This window comes from Epinephelus moara, chromosome 8, assembly GCF_006386435.1.
Source record: "Epinephelus moara isolate mb chromosome 8, YSFRI_EMoa_1.0, whole genome shotgun sequence".
In the NCBI taxonomy this organism is placed as follows: domain Eukaryota; kingdom Metazoa; phylum Chordata; class Actinopteri; order Perciformes; family Serranidae; genus Epinephelus; species Epinephelus moara.
The window spans coordinates 23122106-23136203 of record NC_065513.1 but is presented as its reverse complement, the minus strand read 5'-3'; the positions used below and the strand labels follow the sequence as shown (position 1 = coordinate 23136203).

At 39.7% G+C, this 14098-nt stretch overlaps 1 protein-coding gene across 1 annotated transcript in view; it reads left to right on the top strand.

Moving 5' to 3' along the window:
• The first annotated feature begins 253 nt into the window (after nucleotides 1-253).
• The window catches only part of ift81 (intraflagellar transport 81 homolog), a 22585-nt gene continuing 8740 nt past the window's right edge, over nucleotides 254-14098 (top strand). The window contains exons 1-11 of the mRNA XM_050051178.1: nucleotides 254-680; nucleotides 833-936; nucleotides 1050-1230; nucleotides 1330-1419; nucleotides 1657-1722; nucleotides 2041-2151; nucleotides 3645-3729; nucleotides 4254-4417; nucleotides 4508-4603; nucleotides 6122-6268; nucleotides 13311-13460. Coding sequence (XP_049907135.1) covers nucleotides 537-680; nucleotides 833-936; nucleotides 1050-1230; nucleotides 1330-1419; nucleotides 1657-1722; nucleotides 2041-2151; nucleotides 3645-3729; nucleotides 4254-4417; nucleotides 4508-4603; nucleotides 6122-6268; nucleotides 13311-13460 — 1338 coding nt within the window. The 5' untranslated portion in view covers nucleotides 254-536. The remainder of the gene's footprint in view (nucleotides 681-832; nucleotides 937-1049; nucleotides 1231-1329; nucleotides 1420-1656; nucleotides 1723-2040; nucleotides 2152-3644; nucleotides 3730-4253; nucleotides 4418-4507; nucleotides 4604-6121; nucleotides 6269-13310; nucleotides 13461-14098) is intronic.

Below are 14098 nucleotides of genomic sequence, written 5' to 3'. Positions count from 1 at the left end.
AGGGATGGGGAATGGGGAAGAACAGTCCCTAAATGCAGCATTTCCAGATTTACTATCAAGACAGGGTTTTTTTTTAATCGCATTACATTCAAATTCAAGAATACAAACTTGTCCACAAAGCACATAGGTCGGATATTTCATTGACGTGTGTACTCTTTTAAAGCGAAAAGCAACTTGCGCTCATTTAGCGCAACAAAACTCTCTTAAATAACACTGTGAAAGCTACTTCCGGTTAGCAACCAATCCATGACACCTTCATGGTTTCTATGGGGCTGTTGACAACAACCGCTGCCTCTCTGCCTGATAACTAGCAAGTTGAAGATTTAACAAGGCGATCAATTGACTGTTGCAAAGTTGTCTTTATTGTGTGTAAATAGTCAGCACAAAGTCGGTTGGACTGATTTTTAAAGGTTTCTTGCAGTTTCGGCTTGTTAGTCGACGTCAGACAGCTAACGTTCGTTAGCTAACCATTAGCCACCTGCTAATCCAGGGAAGAAGACGTTAATTTACTCCAAGCAAGTTTCGAATCGTTCAAGATGAGTGAACAGCTGAAATTCATCGTGGAACAGCTAAATAAGGACCCATTCAAGAAAAACTTTAACCTCATCACGTTTGACTCCCTCGAGCCGATGCAGCTGCTGCAGAATTTAAATGATGTCCTGGCTGAAATAGACCCAAAGGTGGGACACTAGTTTCAACGACTGCCCACACGTTAGTTAGTGCAGCTTGTGTCAGTGCAAACGGTGCAAAATGTTTTATAATATCAGCCTGTATGTGCCTGATTAAATCTGAACTACGTAAAACGCTTTCTTTCTGCTACTCTTGTCTTTAGCAAGCTATAGATATCCGTGAAGAAACGCCTGAACACACCATAAAGAGAATGTGTGCTCTGCTGGGGATGCTGAAATACAAACCTCCAGGCAACCACTCTGATGTGTAAGTTATTACATTCAATGATAATTTTAATAACCACACCCCATGTAGTGAAGCAATTTTTAATGTTTACTTCTAGGCAGACTTTGAACATATCCACTCCTTCTCTCATACAGGAGCAGCTTTAGACAAGGTTTGGTGACTGCCAGCAAGCCTGTGGTCCACCCTATCCTCCACTGGCTGCTACAGAGGGTCCCTGAACTGAAGAAAAGGGCTTATCTGGCTCGTTTTCTAGTCAAACTGGAGGTGCCTGCAGAGTTTCTGCAGGACGATCTTATCAATGAAACCTTTCAAAAGGTTGTCAATATATTACAGATTGACATTTTGTTTCCTAGTTTTTGAATTCGCCATTAACCTAAAAGGCAAAAGACAAATGTTAGTGTTGTGTGTTCACAGTATGAAGAACTGGTGGAAGATTTCAAGACAAATCACAAGGATTGTGAGCTGCTGAGGACTTCAGGCTTCTCCACAGCAGAAATCCGAAGGGTGAAAAACACTCAATAACTCCTCCCAATTACTGATTGTTCTAAGTTCTTGATGCTGAGCTTTGTTCAGTACAAAATAGTGACATTAAAGGAATACTTCACCTCCCCAAATGATCATTTACATATCAGTTACTCACTCATTTTTTTCAGATTAACTGTGTGAATGATGTTATAATTCACTTTCTGAAGCTCAGTTGATATGATGCCCTAAAGCTATCCGTCTTTTTTCCAATAACAGGATATTAGTGCGATGGAGGAAGAGAAAGACCAATTAATCAAACGTGTGGAGAGGCTGAAGAGGAGGGTAAGGCAGACTGCTCCAAGAGGCTCCTTTGCTATTCTAATGCTTGGCAGGCTTAAGGATTCACTGAGGAATGAAAGCATGACCTCAGACATATTATCAGCTTCTTTAATAGAGCTGATAGGAATCTGACGTGCATTGAGGCTGTCTTAACAAGGCTGTGAAGTAACAAGGTGTTGATTTAATGGGTCTTATTTGTAGGCCCTGCCACTGCCAAAAGGTGAAACCTGACTCTGTTAGAGGTGCTTGGTTATTTCTGCTGACCACGTGATACAATAGCCTGCAAGTGGAAATTGTCACATTAACTTGTTTATCCACTAGGTGGAGTCAGTGTCCAACCATCAACGGATGCTAGAACAGGCCAGACAGCTGCGAGTGGAGAAGGAGAGAGAGGAGTCACTCACTCATCAGAAGCAAGAACAGAAGAACCAAGTAAATGCTTGTGATTAATTGTGATTTTTTTTTTTTTTTTTTTTTTTTTTTTTTTTTTTTTTTTTACATTTGCTCACCTTAGTATAATTTACTAAGAAATCATAGATCAGTTCAACTATGTGCTGTCTGCTGTGCTTTGGAGGACTGAAGAGAGACGTTAACATGTAGTATCTCAAGTGTTTTTTACTTAGTTTATAGGCTAAACATAATGCCCATAGCCTTGACTGAATATCTGTGTTCTGTGTTTTAGTTAGACAAAACCTGACATATGAGGACATCACCTTGGTTGCAATTTTATTGACTGTAATAAACGATTAATGGGTTACATGAAAAAATAACTGCCAGATTAATCAGTAATGAATATAATCTGTTGCAAAGTTGCTGCCCTATTTGATACCAGGGTCTTTGCAGGTCCTTAAAAAGTCTTTAAATTTCTTGAATTCAATTTTATAAATATTAGGCCTTAAAGGAACAGTGTATAATATTTAGGGCGTTAGGGGATTTAGAAGCATTTAGTGGTGAGGACTGCAGATTGCAACAAGCTGAAACTTCTCCCAGTTAGAATTCCTTCAGTGTTCATTGTTCATGAGGTTTTTACTGGGAGCCAAACTATCCTCAGTGGTCTCTTCCTCTCCAAAGCAAAAAGGCTCAGTGATTAAAAGCAATAAAAACACTGAATAAAGCAGTTTCACATTACAAATTGGTGTTTCTCTTATGGCGTTCGGTGCGTCGCAGATGGGCCACCAGCGCAGCACCTGCTAATGGGTGCTCACCTGTTTTCTCTGAGAACTTAATTTGTGCTCACCATTTTTCTGATCCAAACGTTCAGGAGGTTTTTACCGGGAGCAGAATTACTCAGAGGTCTCTTCATCTCCAAAACAAATGGATCAAGTTATTTAAACCAGTAAAAACACTGAGTTATTATCTGTCAAAAAATCTTCCATTTGTTCTTAAATGTGGTTAAAAATTAATTTGCAACCTCCTGCTTATTAATATGTAACTTTTGTTGTCTGAAAATTACAAAAAAAACAGCAATCATCAATTTTCAAGAGATTATGAAGTTGCATGGGCAGAACCAGCTTGTATGAACAGACAGCTTCCAAGTACTTTTATTGAGACATGTTAAATACAGCTGAGACAGTCAGTTGATTACTCAGCTGGCAGAAGACTAATCAGCAACAAATTTGATAATCATTGAAGTAATTTCTTGAACCAAAATGCCAAAAAATGCATCTTCTCAAATTTGCTGCTTTACGTCGACTTCTGTGATTGTAAATTGAATATCTTAAGGACAAAACAAGCAATGCTTGCTATTTTCTGACATTTTATGAACCAAACAATGAAAAATATAAAATAGGAAAATAACCAGTAACCTCCTCACTAGCTGAATTAGTCATTAATTGCAGCCCTAATGTTGAAGAAACTAATTATCAATGGGGCTGAATGTTATTGCTCCCAAATTACCTGTATCAGTAATGATTTTGTGTGTTCAGCTGTTCCAGGCAGAGCAGAGACTGCAGAGATCGCAGCAGCAGTTGAAGGATTTGCGACAGGCAGCAGCAGATGCCAATCCAGAGAGTGAGTACCCACATCCTGCTGTTGCCTCTGCAGGACACAGCTGGATGGAAGGTTCAAGGACACAGCAGAGCGTTAGGAGGTCTCTCAGCTAATAGGCTTTCATTTGTAGAGACCCTCCAATTATACTGATCTTTGAAGTACTATAATAGAGCTTATCTAATGTCGAAATTGTCTCCTTTTGTTCTCATCTAGCATTGGGCTCTTCAGCCAGAGGAGAGATTTACACATTTACAGTTTCTAAAATGACCTAGGCAATGCAGACGAGGGTGGAGCTGCACAATTAAAGTTACTTATTACTATTACTGAACAGTATGTGCATGCTCAGAGAGGTCCTGTGGGTGCTAATTGGGGTGCTGTTGTTCTGTATAATAAATTGCTAGTGGTGTGATTTGTCATATGCTTGGTGGGTTTGCATGTATAAAAGATATTCTGCTTTTCTTAAGTAATCACAGCTGCGGAAAGCCTGATAGGGTTTCAAACACGTTGAGCTCAAAGTGCTTAATTAAAATCTGCGTCTCTTTCAGGCTTAATGAAGAGGCTTGAAGAGGAGATCAAGATCAACTCCTACATGGTCTCTGAGAAACTCCCTAAAGAGCTGGAGGGTATGAGGCGCACAGCGCAGTATCTGCAGAAAATAGCGGCAGAGCCTGCCATGGGCCAGGCTGATCTACAGGAGCTGGAGGACAAGGTCAGGACCAGAATGTGGTGTTGAGTTTGTATACTTCCAAACATCGCAAAATTATCATGTGTTAAGTGTTCTGTAATGTTACTTTCACAGATTAAAGAAGTTGATTCTCAGATAAATCATCTGATTGAGAAGAGGATGATGAGAAATGACCCCATGGATGACAAACTGACCCTATACAGACAACAGGTGATGTCTTTCATCTAATTGTCAATTTTATCCTGAGTGAATTGGGCCCTGTGAAAGCTGACCTTGTTTGTGCACAAAAGTTATCCCAAGTTTTGGGTTAAAATTTGTAGGCACTATTTATTAGTTTATTATCACCTGAAATTACAGTAGAATTGTTGCTGTCATTACCTTAGAATGACTTGTTTATATCTACGTATAGAGTCAGTTGTCATGTTCTACAGTAGCCAAGAACAGACAGCTCAAACACTAGCTCTAGATAGGGCCATTCCTGTTCCTGCATTTTTGTGTTGGCCATCATAGTTCTCCTACACACTTGGCACATGGGAGAAGTTTCAGTTCTGCAATCTCACCGCTAGATGCCACTAGATCTTACACGCTTGACCTTTAATAGCTTTTTTATGTAATGCATATCTATTCTTTTTTACAGTGAAAAAATGAAAAGTTAAATGGTGTCTCCATATTTTGTGATTTAGAATATTTATTATTCTGTGTTCCTTTACAGGTTTACAGATCCTCCTACTTGTTAAAGTGACAGTTCACACCAAAATCAATAATACATATTTTTCCTCTTACCTGTAGTACTATTTATCAGTCTAGATTGTTTTGGTGTGAGTTGTCAAATGTCAGAGATATCAGCCATAGAGATGTCTGCCTTCTCTCCAGTATAATGGAACTAGATGGTACTCAGCTTGTGGAACTCAAAGGGCCAAAATTTTCAGAAATTATGACCCAGTTACTCAAGATAATCCTCAGACCTTGTTATAAGCAGTTTCGTGTAGGAACTACTTTATTTCTACCAAACTACACTTGCTTACTGTATCATTGTGCAGAAGGAAGTGTGCGTCTACTCATGGACGAGAGGCTTGTGCCCGTGACAGCGTGAGAGTGAAATGTTAGCTCACTCAGTGATGCTAGGTGAGCTAGTAGCAGATGCATGCTTCCCTCTGCACGATGATACATTTGGTGGGTGTAGTTCAGTAGAAAGAAAATAGTTCCTACATGAAACTGCTCACATGAAGGTCTGCTGATTGTCTCAAGCAACTAGGTCATAATTTGAAAGAGACATTGCTGCTGAGTTTTTCAAAAAAGAAATGGCACTTTGAGCACCACAAGCTGAGTGCCATCTAGTTCCATTATATTGGGGAGAAGGCAGACATCTCTATAGTCGATATCTTCAATATTTGGCAACTCACATCAAAACATTCTAGACTGATAAATAGCACTACAGATAAGAGGAAAAGTGACTTTCCCTTTAAGGTGAGCGCAGAGAAACTTTCCCACTTCAGCAGATGAATGTGAAAACAGCTTCTAGTGTCAAACTCTGAACATTGAATTGTACACATCAAAGTGAAGTAACAATTAGCAAAACACACTTTTGAGTGTAAAAGGCTTTTTAAGATCTTGTTCTTATGCAAAGCTTTCTTACGAGCTGATATTTATTGCCTGTTTACGGGTTAACAGTCACTTAGCAGAGACTCTTGTCATATTTGTATATCTAATACAGTGTGACTCTTGCAGGCCTCCATCATCTTTCGAAGGAAGGAGTCGAAGGCAGAGGAGCTCCAGGAAGCGAGGGAGGAGCTGGCCGCAGCAGAGAGGGAGCTGAGGCTGAGGTCCAGCCAGGCACAATCCTCAGATGGGGGAGAGGTCATCCGTGGTGATGAGGTACACTGTTGGAAGTGCTTCTTACTGTCACAAAGTAATGCAATCACTAAATAAAGGCCATCTCTGAATTCCTTAAAGCTGTGTTAACTCTATTAGCTGGACAGACAGCAGCCAAGAAAAGAAACATTTTGTGCACAATTCTCTTCCTTGCTTTAAAGATAATTTCTGATAGCACATACAGAAACTCTAGCTTTATCTAAGTGAGTACTAGTGGATTTGCAAACCTGCTCTTCTCCAAACATAGACGGGCTCACTGTCTAATGTTACTTATCCCTTTTCCTTGCTCTCCCCCTCATTCCCATGCAGAGCCATAAATAGAACACAACAGAGAATATCCAGAACAAGGAACTGTACTGTACAAACTGCATGAAAGATGGCCTTTTCCCTAATCTTTAGTGCCATCAATCTCCTAATTTAAGTAAGCTGGACACATTAAACAACCTTGGGGCATGAAACATTTGTCTTTATTTATATCCCATGACGAGGATGTACTCTCCCCCTTTCAGAGACATGGCATGTTCTCCTCTGAGCTGTCACTGTGATGAACAGAACTGAACTATTGACAGAGAGAAAAAAAAGTGTAATATTGTCGCACTTTAGTGAGAGAGCCTTGAGCAATCACTTCTTCTGCCCATGCATACATTAAGCTTGCAGTTAAAGGGTCGACTAAAAACAGCTCTGTATTAGCAGAGGGCTGCTGATGGATGGGGGTTGTGCTGTGACCGTTTACACTGTGTGGATGAGAATTTTTATAGCCGGGTGTTTGACGCACATTGATATCCATGAGGTGAGAGCTGGCATCTCTGCTGAGGCAAAACAGTTACAGCATGTCTGAAATTGCACCAGCTTTCTCCCTGCGCACCCCCCCCAACCCCCCCCTCCCCTTCACCCTGTGTCCTGTGGAGCTGCTGTCAATCCCAAGGGATGGTGCATTTTGTTCCTGGAGTGTTGTTACAATGTTAACCCTGACATCTGACCTGCCTGTGTGGGGTAAAAAGAAAAAGGGAATTTCTCTCCAGGGAATCACTATCGTAAACATCTAAGATGCTAAATGTAGTATTTTAGCATAAATATATTACCGTCACAATACTTTGAGACATCAGGATGATTACTTATAGGAGTATGTCACTGCTTAAAAGATGGTCTTTTTGTAAAACTGTGCTGTTTATGCAGTGGAAAGATGTATATATGCATGTGAGTTTGGGTGTGTTCATAATCACACACTTTTTCTTTTTACTTTGAGTAGGTACCGCAGCTGCCCATAAAAAGTGCATACTGTTGCATGCAGCATGCACACAATTGGGACTTTCTGTTAACATTGCACCTTGAACCTTGACCGTCTCTCTCATATATCCATTGGAGTTAAAAAAGAAAAAATGCCAGAGATGTAGATTGACCTCTGCTGTTGTTATTTTGCGATGTATGTAGTTTGACTTTTAAGTTACAACGGGATACATTGTAGATTCTAATATAGTATATTACCACAATGAAATTACACATGCATTTCTCTTTGTTATTCTCAAAGTAGTGCCCTGTGGTTGTCTTTATGATTATTTTGTTCATCGAAACAGCAAATATTCTTATTATTACTATTTAGCTGCGCATCAGTGGCCTGAGTGCCCTGTCATCCATCTTTGCAACTTGTGACAGCTGTCAATCACCTGTCAATCACCTGTTAAGCCGTCATCTGTTTGCGGCTCAGTCGATGTGACGTATCTTCCGGCTTGCATACTGCAAAATACAACTGGGTGTAGTAGAATATTGTGGTATTTTTGGCATACTGTGTCTCGGGACACACTGAATCTTTTTCTGGCATACTAAATAGTATAGTAGTGTGGGCATTGGAGCACAAGCTTCTTCACTTTGACACAGGAAACAAGATGACGGTAAAAAACGATCTCAGTTACAGTGATACAGTAAGCCAGAATATGTTTCTGAAAACAACTGAGGTGAGAAATAGGCAATGCAGTGACAAAATCTTTCATATTTGATCAGATTCGATTTGCTCATATTTGATCAGCACTGCTAAGTTTTACCGTTTTATCTGATTTTTTTTCCTGCCTCTGTTTACCAAATGTTGCCTACTTCCTGTTCACAAACTTGAATTACAGCCAAACAGTGCACTAAAACATGTTTCTGAAAAAATTTAAGATGAGAAATAGGTAGCACAGTAACAGACTCTTGGTTTGTATTTCACCAGCACTGCTAACTTTTATCATTTGATCTCTGTTGTTTTGTTTTTTTTCAGCCTCTGTATTTTCAATAAAAGAAAAAGTCTGTGCATTCAAGTAACCCTACTACCATACTATTTAGTATGCCAGAAAAAGATTTAGTACATCCTAATACATAGTGCATCAAATGCAGTATGCCAAAAATACCAGAATGTTCTACTACATCCGCTCGTATTTTGCAGTATGTAAAATGGCTATTCTGACCACAATCCTCTGCGCAGCGGCCGATACATCACATCGACTGAGCCACAAACAGATGACAGCTTGACAGCTCATTGTGATGACTGTCAGAAGTTGTAATGATGGATGACAGTTTATCCAAGTAACTGATGAGCAGTCAAATCGTAATAATAGGAATATTAATTGTTTAAATGAACAAAATAATCGTAATATTACCAACAACAAAAGGACATAACTATGAAAATGACAGAGAAATGCATATATAATTTTGCTGTTGCGAATATAGGAATATTTTAGAATCCACAGTGTATGTAGTTCTAACTTAGGTTAAACTACATACATCGCAAAGTAAGAATCTGTGTGCATACTGCGTGCAACAGTACATACTCTTTAAGGGCAGCTGCAGTACCTGCTAAAAGTAAAAAGAAAAAGTATGCGATTAAGAACGCACCCAGTATGGTGCCCACTGAGTGTTCACAAACTCTCATATTACAGTGCACTAAAATATGTTTCTGGAAACATCTGCAGTGAGAATTAGTCAAAGATTCAGTAAAAGGGGGCGTCGGTGGCTTAGTGGTAGAGCAGGCGCCCCATGTACACGGCTGTTGCCGCAGCGGCCTGGGTTCGAATCCAGCCTGTGGCCCTTTGCTGCATGTCATCCCCCCTCTCTCTCCCCCTTTACGCTTACTTGTCCTGTCCATTCAAGGCAAAATGGCCCAAAAAATATCTTTAAAGTTAAAGAATCTTAAAGAATCTTGGTTTATATTTGATCAACGCTGCCTAGTTTTACAGTTTGATCTGAGTTTGGAGAGAAATGGGGGCAGGTCTTTCTCTTAATCCGTTTCTATACTCTTTGTATCCATGGTGGTGGGTGTAGGAAAATGTGGAAGTACAATCTGTAGATTGAGCAACAGCCCTAGAGCCAGAGATGAGCAGGGCACTAGGCACTGGGAAGAAGGAGGGAAGTTTACCACAGTTCATTTACACATACTACCCACATTGTTAGAAAGTTGGTTGAAAATCTGCAAAGACTCGCTTTAAAACTAACAAGCCAACAGAATACGACAACCTTTTCTGGCCTCTACAATGCATTTTATGCTTTCTACAAATTGATCAGATTTTGTAAGAAATGTTTTCGGATATTACACAGCACAAAACTGAAAGAGGGTGATGATTTTTGCAGCAGAAACAACACTAATATTTTCACTTATTCTGGCAAGTGATAGAGGGAGTGAAATATCAGTGGGAAAATTACTTGTAGCATGTTTATTCTTTTTAGGAAGAGAAGAGACAGCAGTCCTCTGAGCAATGAAGTGGAGAAGCAAAACCTTGTTTGTGACAGAAAAAAATGTTAAAATGTACCAGTTTTCTTTAAAGTAATAACATTTAGAGCTGCAATGATCAGTCAAATAGTTGTCAACAATTAAATTTATATCCATCTAATCCCATAATCAATTAATGGAGTAAGAAAAAAACTCTGTAATTCCAGCTTCTTGAATGGAAATATTTATATATAATAGTTTTTTTTTTGCTCCTCTATGACAGTAAGCTAAATATCTGTGGGTTGTGGACTAAATGTGACATTTGAGGACATCATCTTGGGCTTTGGGAAACACAGATTGACATTTTTTTTTTTTTTTACCATTTTCTGACATTTCATAGGCCAAACAATTGTTCAGTTAATCCAGAAAATTGACTGAATTCTGTCAGAAACTGACAGATTAACCATCAATGAGAATAACCATTAGTTCCAGTCCCACTGGCAATACCACTGGTCTGAGACAGAAGCTCACATGTATTTCAGCTACTGTCAAATTCTAAATCAATTATAATAATATATTACAATTAATTTGAGACAGACTGAAATTCGGTCTGACTGAAATGATGAGAGAGAGCTGTTTGTCGAGACAAAGAGGGCCCTTGAGACTATACAAGAGCTGTTTGTCGAGACAAAGAGGGCCCTTGAGACTATACATAAATGAAGTTAATGGAAAATGTTTTGTCAAACACAGCTTATCAGACTCCTTCGTAGTTTCGGGCCATTGGCCACGGTGGAGATGATCACTTTATCAGAGGTATTTTCCATTCTGCTGGTTATGTGTCATCACATGCCACCCACCAACTGCAGGGTCTCTCTGAGAGGGATGACTGCATCTGCTCGTCATTGGTTGGCCAGTAACATGAAACCACTTCGTCAACCAGCCTCAATGCACTGGTTAAATTTAGTCTCCCTGTCAAGACACCATCACCGATCTGAGTAACATGCTCGCTTTTTCTTGAAATAATGCCGTGGTGTGGCTGCGGTTAATTTTTTGAGGGGATACTCTGCTGCTATACAGTATGTTCTACACATAGTTATTTGGAGTATCTGCATGCACCATTCATGGTTTTGTTGACTTGTATGTGTAAAAGTGTGTCATGGTGTGAATGCACTGTATGTCTGAAAGTGGTGGTGTTGTGACGGCACTGTCGGGCAGTTTAACAGCAGTTGTTTTGGGGCTGCACTGTTGGGAACACTATGCAGTATTATTCTGCTGTGCTAATTCCTCTCTCAGCCATGTCTGCCCTTGATGTCCCAAAATACACAAAGAATAAATGTACACACACGCATAACCCCCCACACTCACGCACACACCAAGCTTCTCAGGATCCCCAAAGGACATGAAGCACATTCTGTGATTTCTGGGGCTGTTCTCCCGTGTCCGTGTTCATTTATAGCTGCTCTTCATTGTGGCAGAGTTTCATTGTGTCCCGACAGACAGTCAGGCTGGGGAGTGACTGAACATCCACTTAAAGCAGTTATTCTGCCAGATGAAGCTGTTTGCTGTACATAGCTGGCTGTGAATCTGAAAGGATTGAGTGACCGTTTCAGGTCATGGCATGGCCCCCAGTCACTGCCGTTCTCTAATCCCTTCCCTCCCCTGGCTCAACCCATTGTCTTCTCCTATGGCCATTCATAGTATCTCAGCTGTACTGGACATGGACATGTCATCAAATAGAAGCTGTATTTATGCCTCTTTCATTTACATTTTCTTGCTTGTAGCACGCGCATGAACATTGTTTTATGACTAATCCAACGTTCACTGAACAAAACATGTATAATATATGGCCATTTTAAAGCTGCTATATTCAGTATTTAAGCAATATCACACGAGAGGGAGTGATGTTGTACTGTGATATCGTCACGGCTGTGATTCGGTCGTAGGCAAGAGGCCGCAGTACAACATCACGAGCTCGAGTGTGATATTGCTTTTATACAACAGTTCAACAGTTAAATAAGCAAGGCTGATTAAGAAATGTTGAAAAATGAGGACAAAATAGATAATTTAAGCATTTTATTTGTCTTCCGCCAACAAAAATAGTTCCCTCAGGACTCCGCTGTCACCGTTGCTATGTAACGCAGACATGGTGTGCCAGGCACTTACTCTTTATACACATTTATCTGCACATTTCCATTAATTGTGCAGCCGGTGAAATAAGTCTCTGGTGACTGCATGGTGGACTGTGGCTTCACAGGCACAGCCAACTCTGCCTTCTGATCTGACAGTATGTTGCTTTTCTCCAAGTCATTGAGCTCCGCTGATGAAACACTGACTAACCTGGATGTGTGCTCAGATGGATTCAGCTTCTCCTCTCCCTCATCTTCCTCTGATGACCATTCATAGTTCAAACCAAACCAGAGCCAATAGGAGAGGGAAAATAGAACATACCTATGTCAGGTGGCCAGACACACGACTCCAATTGAATGCTAATGTTGCTTCGTAACTGCTGAATGTTTGAATAATTATTAACAGTTTGCTAACCAGTTTTCCATACGTACTCAGAAGATGATGATATGTCAACGTTGTGTTTACAGCTTGTTCCTGCTTAAAGTCTTAAAGTCCCTTAAAGTCAGTTAATGCAGGTTTAAAGCTGCAGTTAGTAACACTATCAAAAGTGCTGATCAAATATGAATCAAGATTCTATTACTGCATTGCCTCTTTCTCACCTCAAATGTTTTCAGAAACATATTTTAGTGTACTGTTTAACTGTAAAATGAGAGAGTTTGCTCCAGCTTGTGGGTGGTGTTTTGTTTCTGTCCACCTGTTTATAACATGGTGGCCGTGGCCATGTTCTTATTTTACAGCTAAACAGTACACTAAAATATGTTTCTGAAAAGATTTGAGGTGACAAATAGGCAATGCAGTAATAGAATCTTGATTGATATTAGATCAGTGCTGCCTAGTCTGACAGATTGACAGCAGTTCACAAGCAGTGATTCACATGACTGACAGCTGCGTTAGAGACTCTTCGACTCTGACTGGTTGTTTTCATTCACATGCGGTAAGGCCAGTATTAGCACTAGCAGGCAATAGAGTAGGTGAGGATTTTTTATTTATTTATTTTATTTTTTACCTATTATGTTTTATTTAGTGCCATGTGAATATGTTGTTAGTTTCAGCAAGTATGTCAAAAAGTTGTTTTTTATTGAAGTTACGAAGTGTAGCTTTAAAGACCTTTAAAGTCAGTATAGAAAAGAGCCATACAATTCAATTTGAAAGCATTGTTTAGTATTCATTCCCTTAAAACTAATACTAAGTGTTCTTTTAATTTGAAGGGAATGTTGAATTCTGTCTTTTTGTTCTTCAAAGCTGAAACGTTTGGTGGTGAAACTGCGCAGCAAGGGAACCGTATACAAGAAGAAACGCCAGGAAATCGCTGAGCTGAAAGCAGAATATGGAGTCCTGCAACGAACCGAGGAGATTCTCAAGCAGAGACATGAGACCGTCCAACAGAAACTGGTAACTCTTACTCTATGTTTACATTTAATGTAGGACAAGTTGACTAAGCAAACATTTACACTAAAACAAAGGAAAGAGGGGGATCTATTTTTTTTGCCTTTTTATTGAGGCTTTTAAAATCCTTCAGGGTGCTACAGTACAACCCACGAGCAAAAGTCTAGTGTAAGATACGATATCTTTATTTGTATTGCATCGTATAATGGAGTTTTATTTGCGGACTGTGCTGTTAAACTTACATATAACTATAGGATGAGTACTCACTAATTTCCCTCTTGGATTTTTCTTTTAATTAAGGGGATAATTTGTATCTTAAGAAATGGGATGTATGGGGTACTTATCCATAGTCAGTGTATAAAGTATATATAAAAAAAAATAAAATTATTACACACAGTAGATGTCTGTTGGCACACCTCCAGTTTGGAGAAACGGGCTGAAATCTGACAGGGAAGCTAAGCAATGTACTGCTGTGGAGAGGGTGTACACTGCGTTCCAAATTATTATGCAAATTGTATTTAAGTGTCATAAAGATTAAATTTTTTGTTTTTCAATTAAACTCATGGATGGTATTGTGTCTCAGGGTTCTTTGGATCACTGAAATCAATCTCAGACACCTGTGATAATTAGTTGGCCAGGTGAGC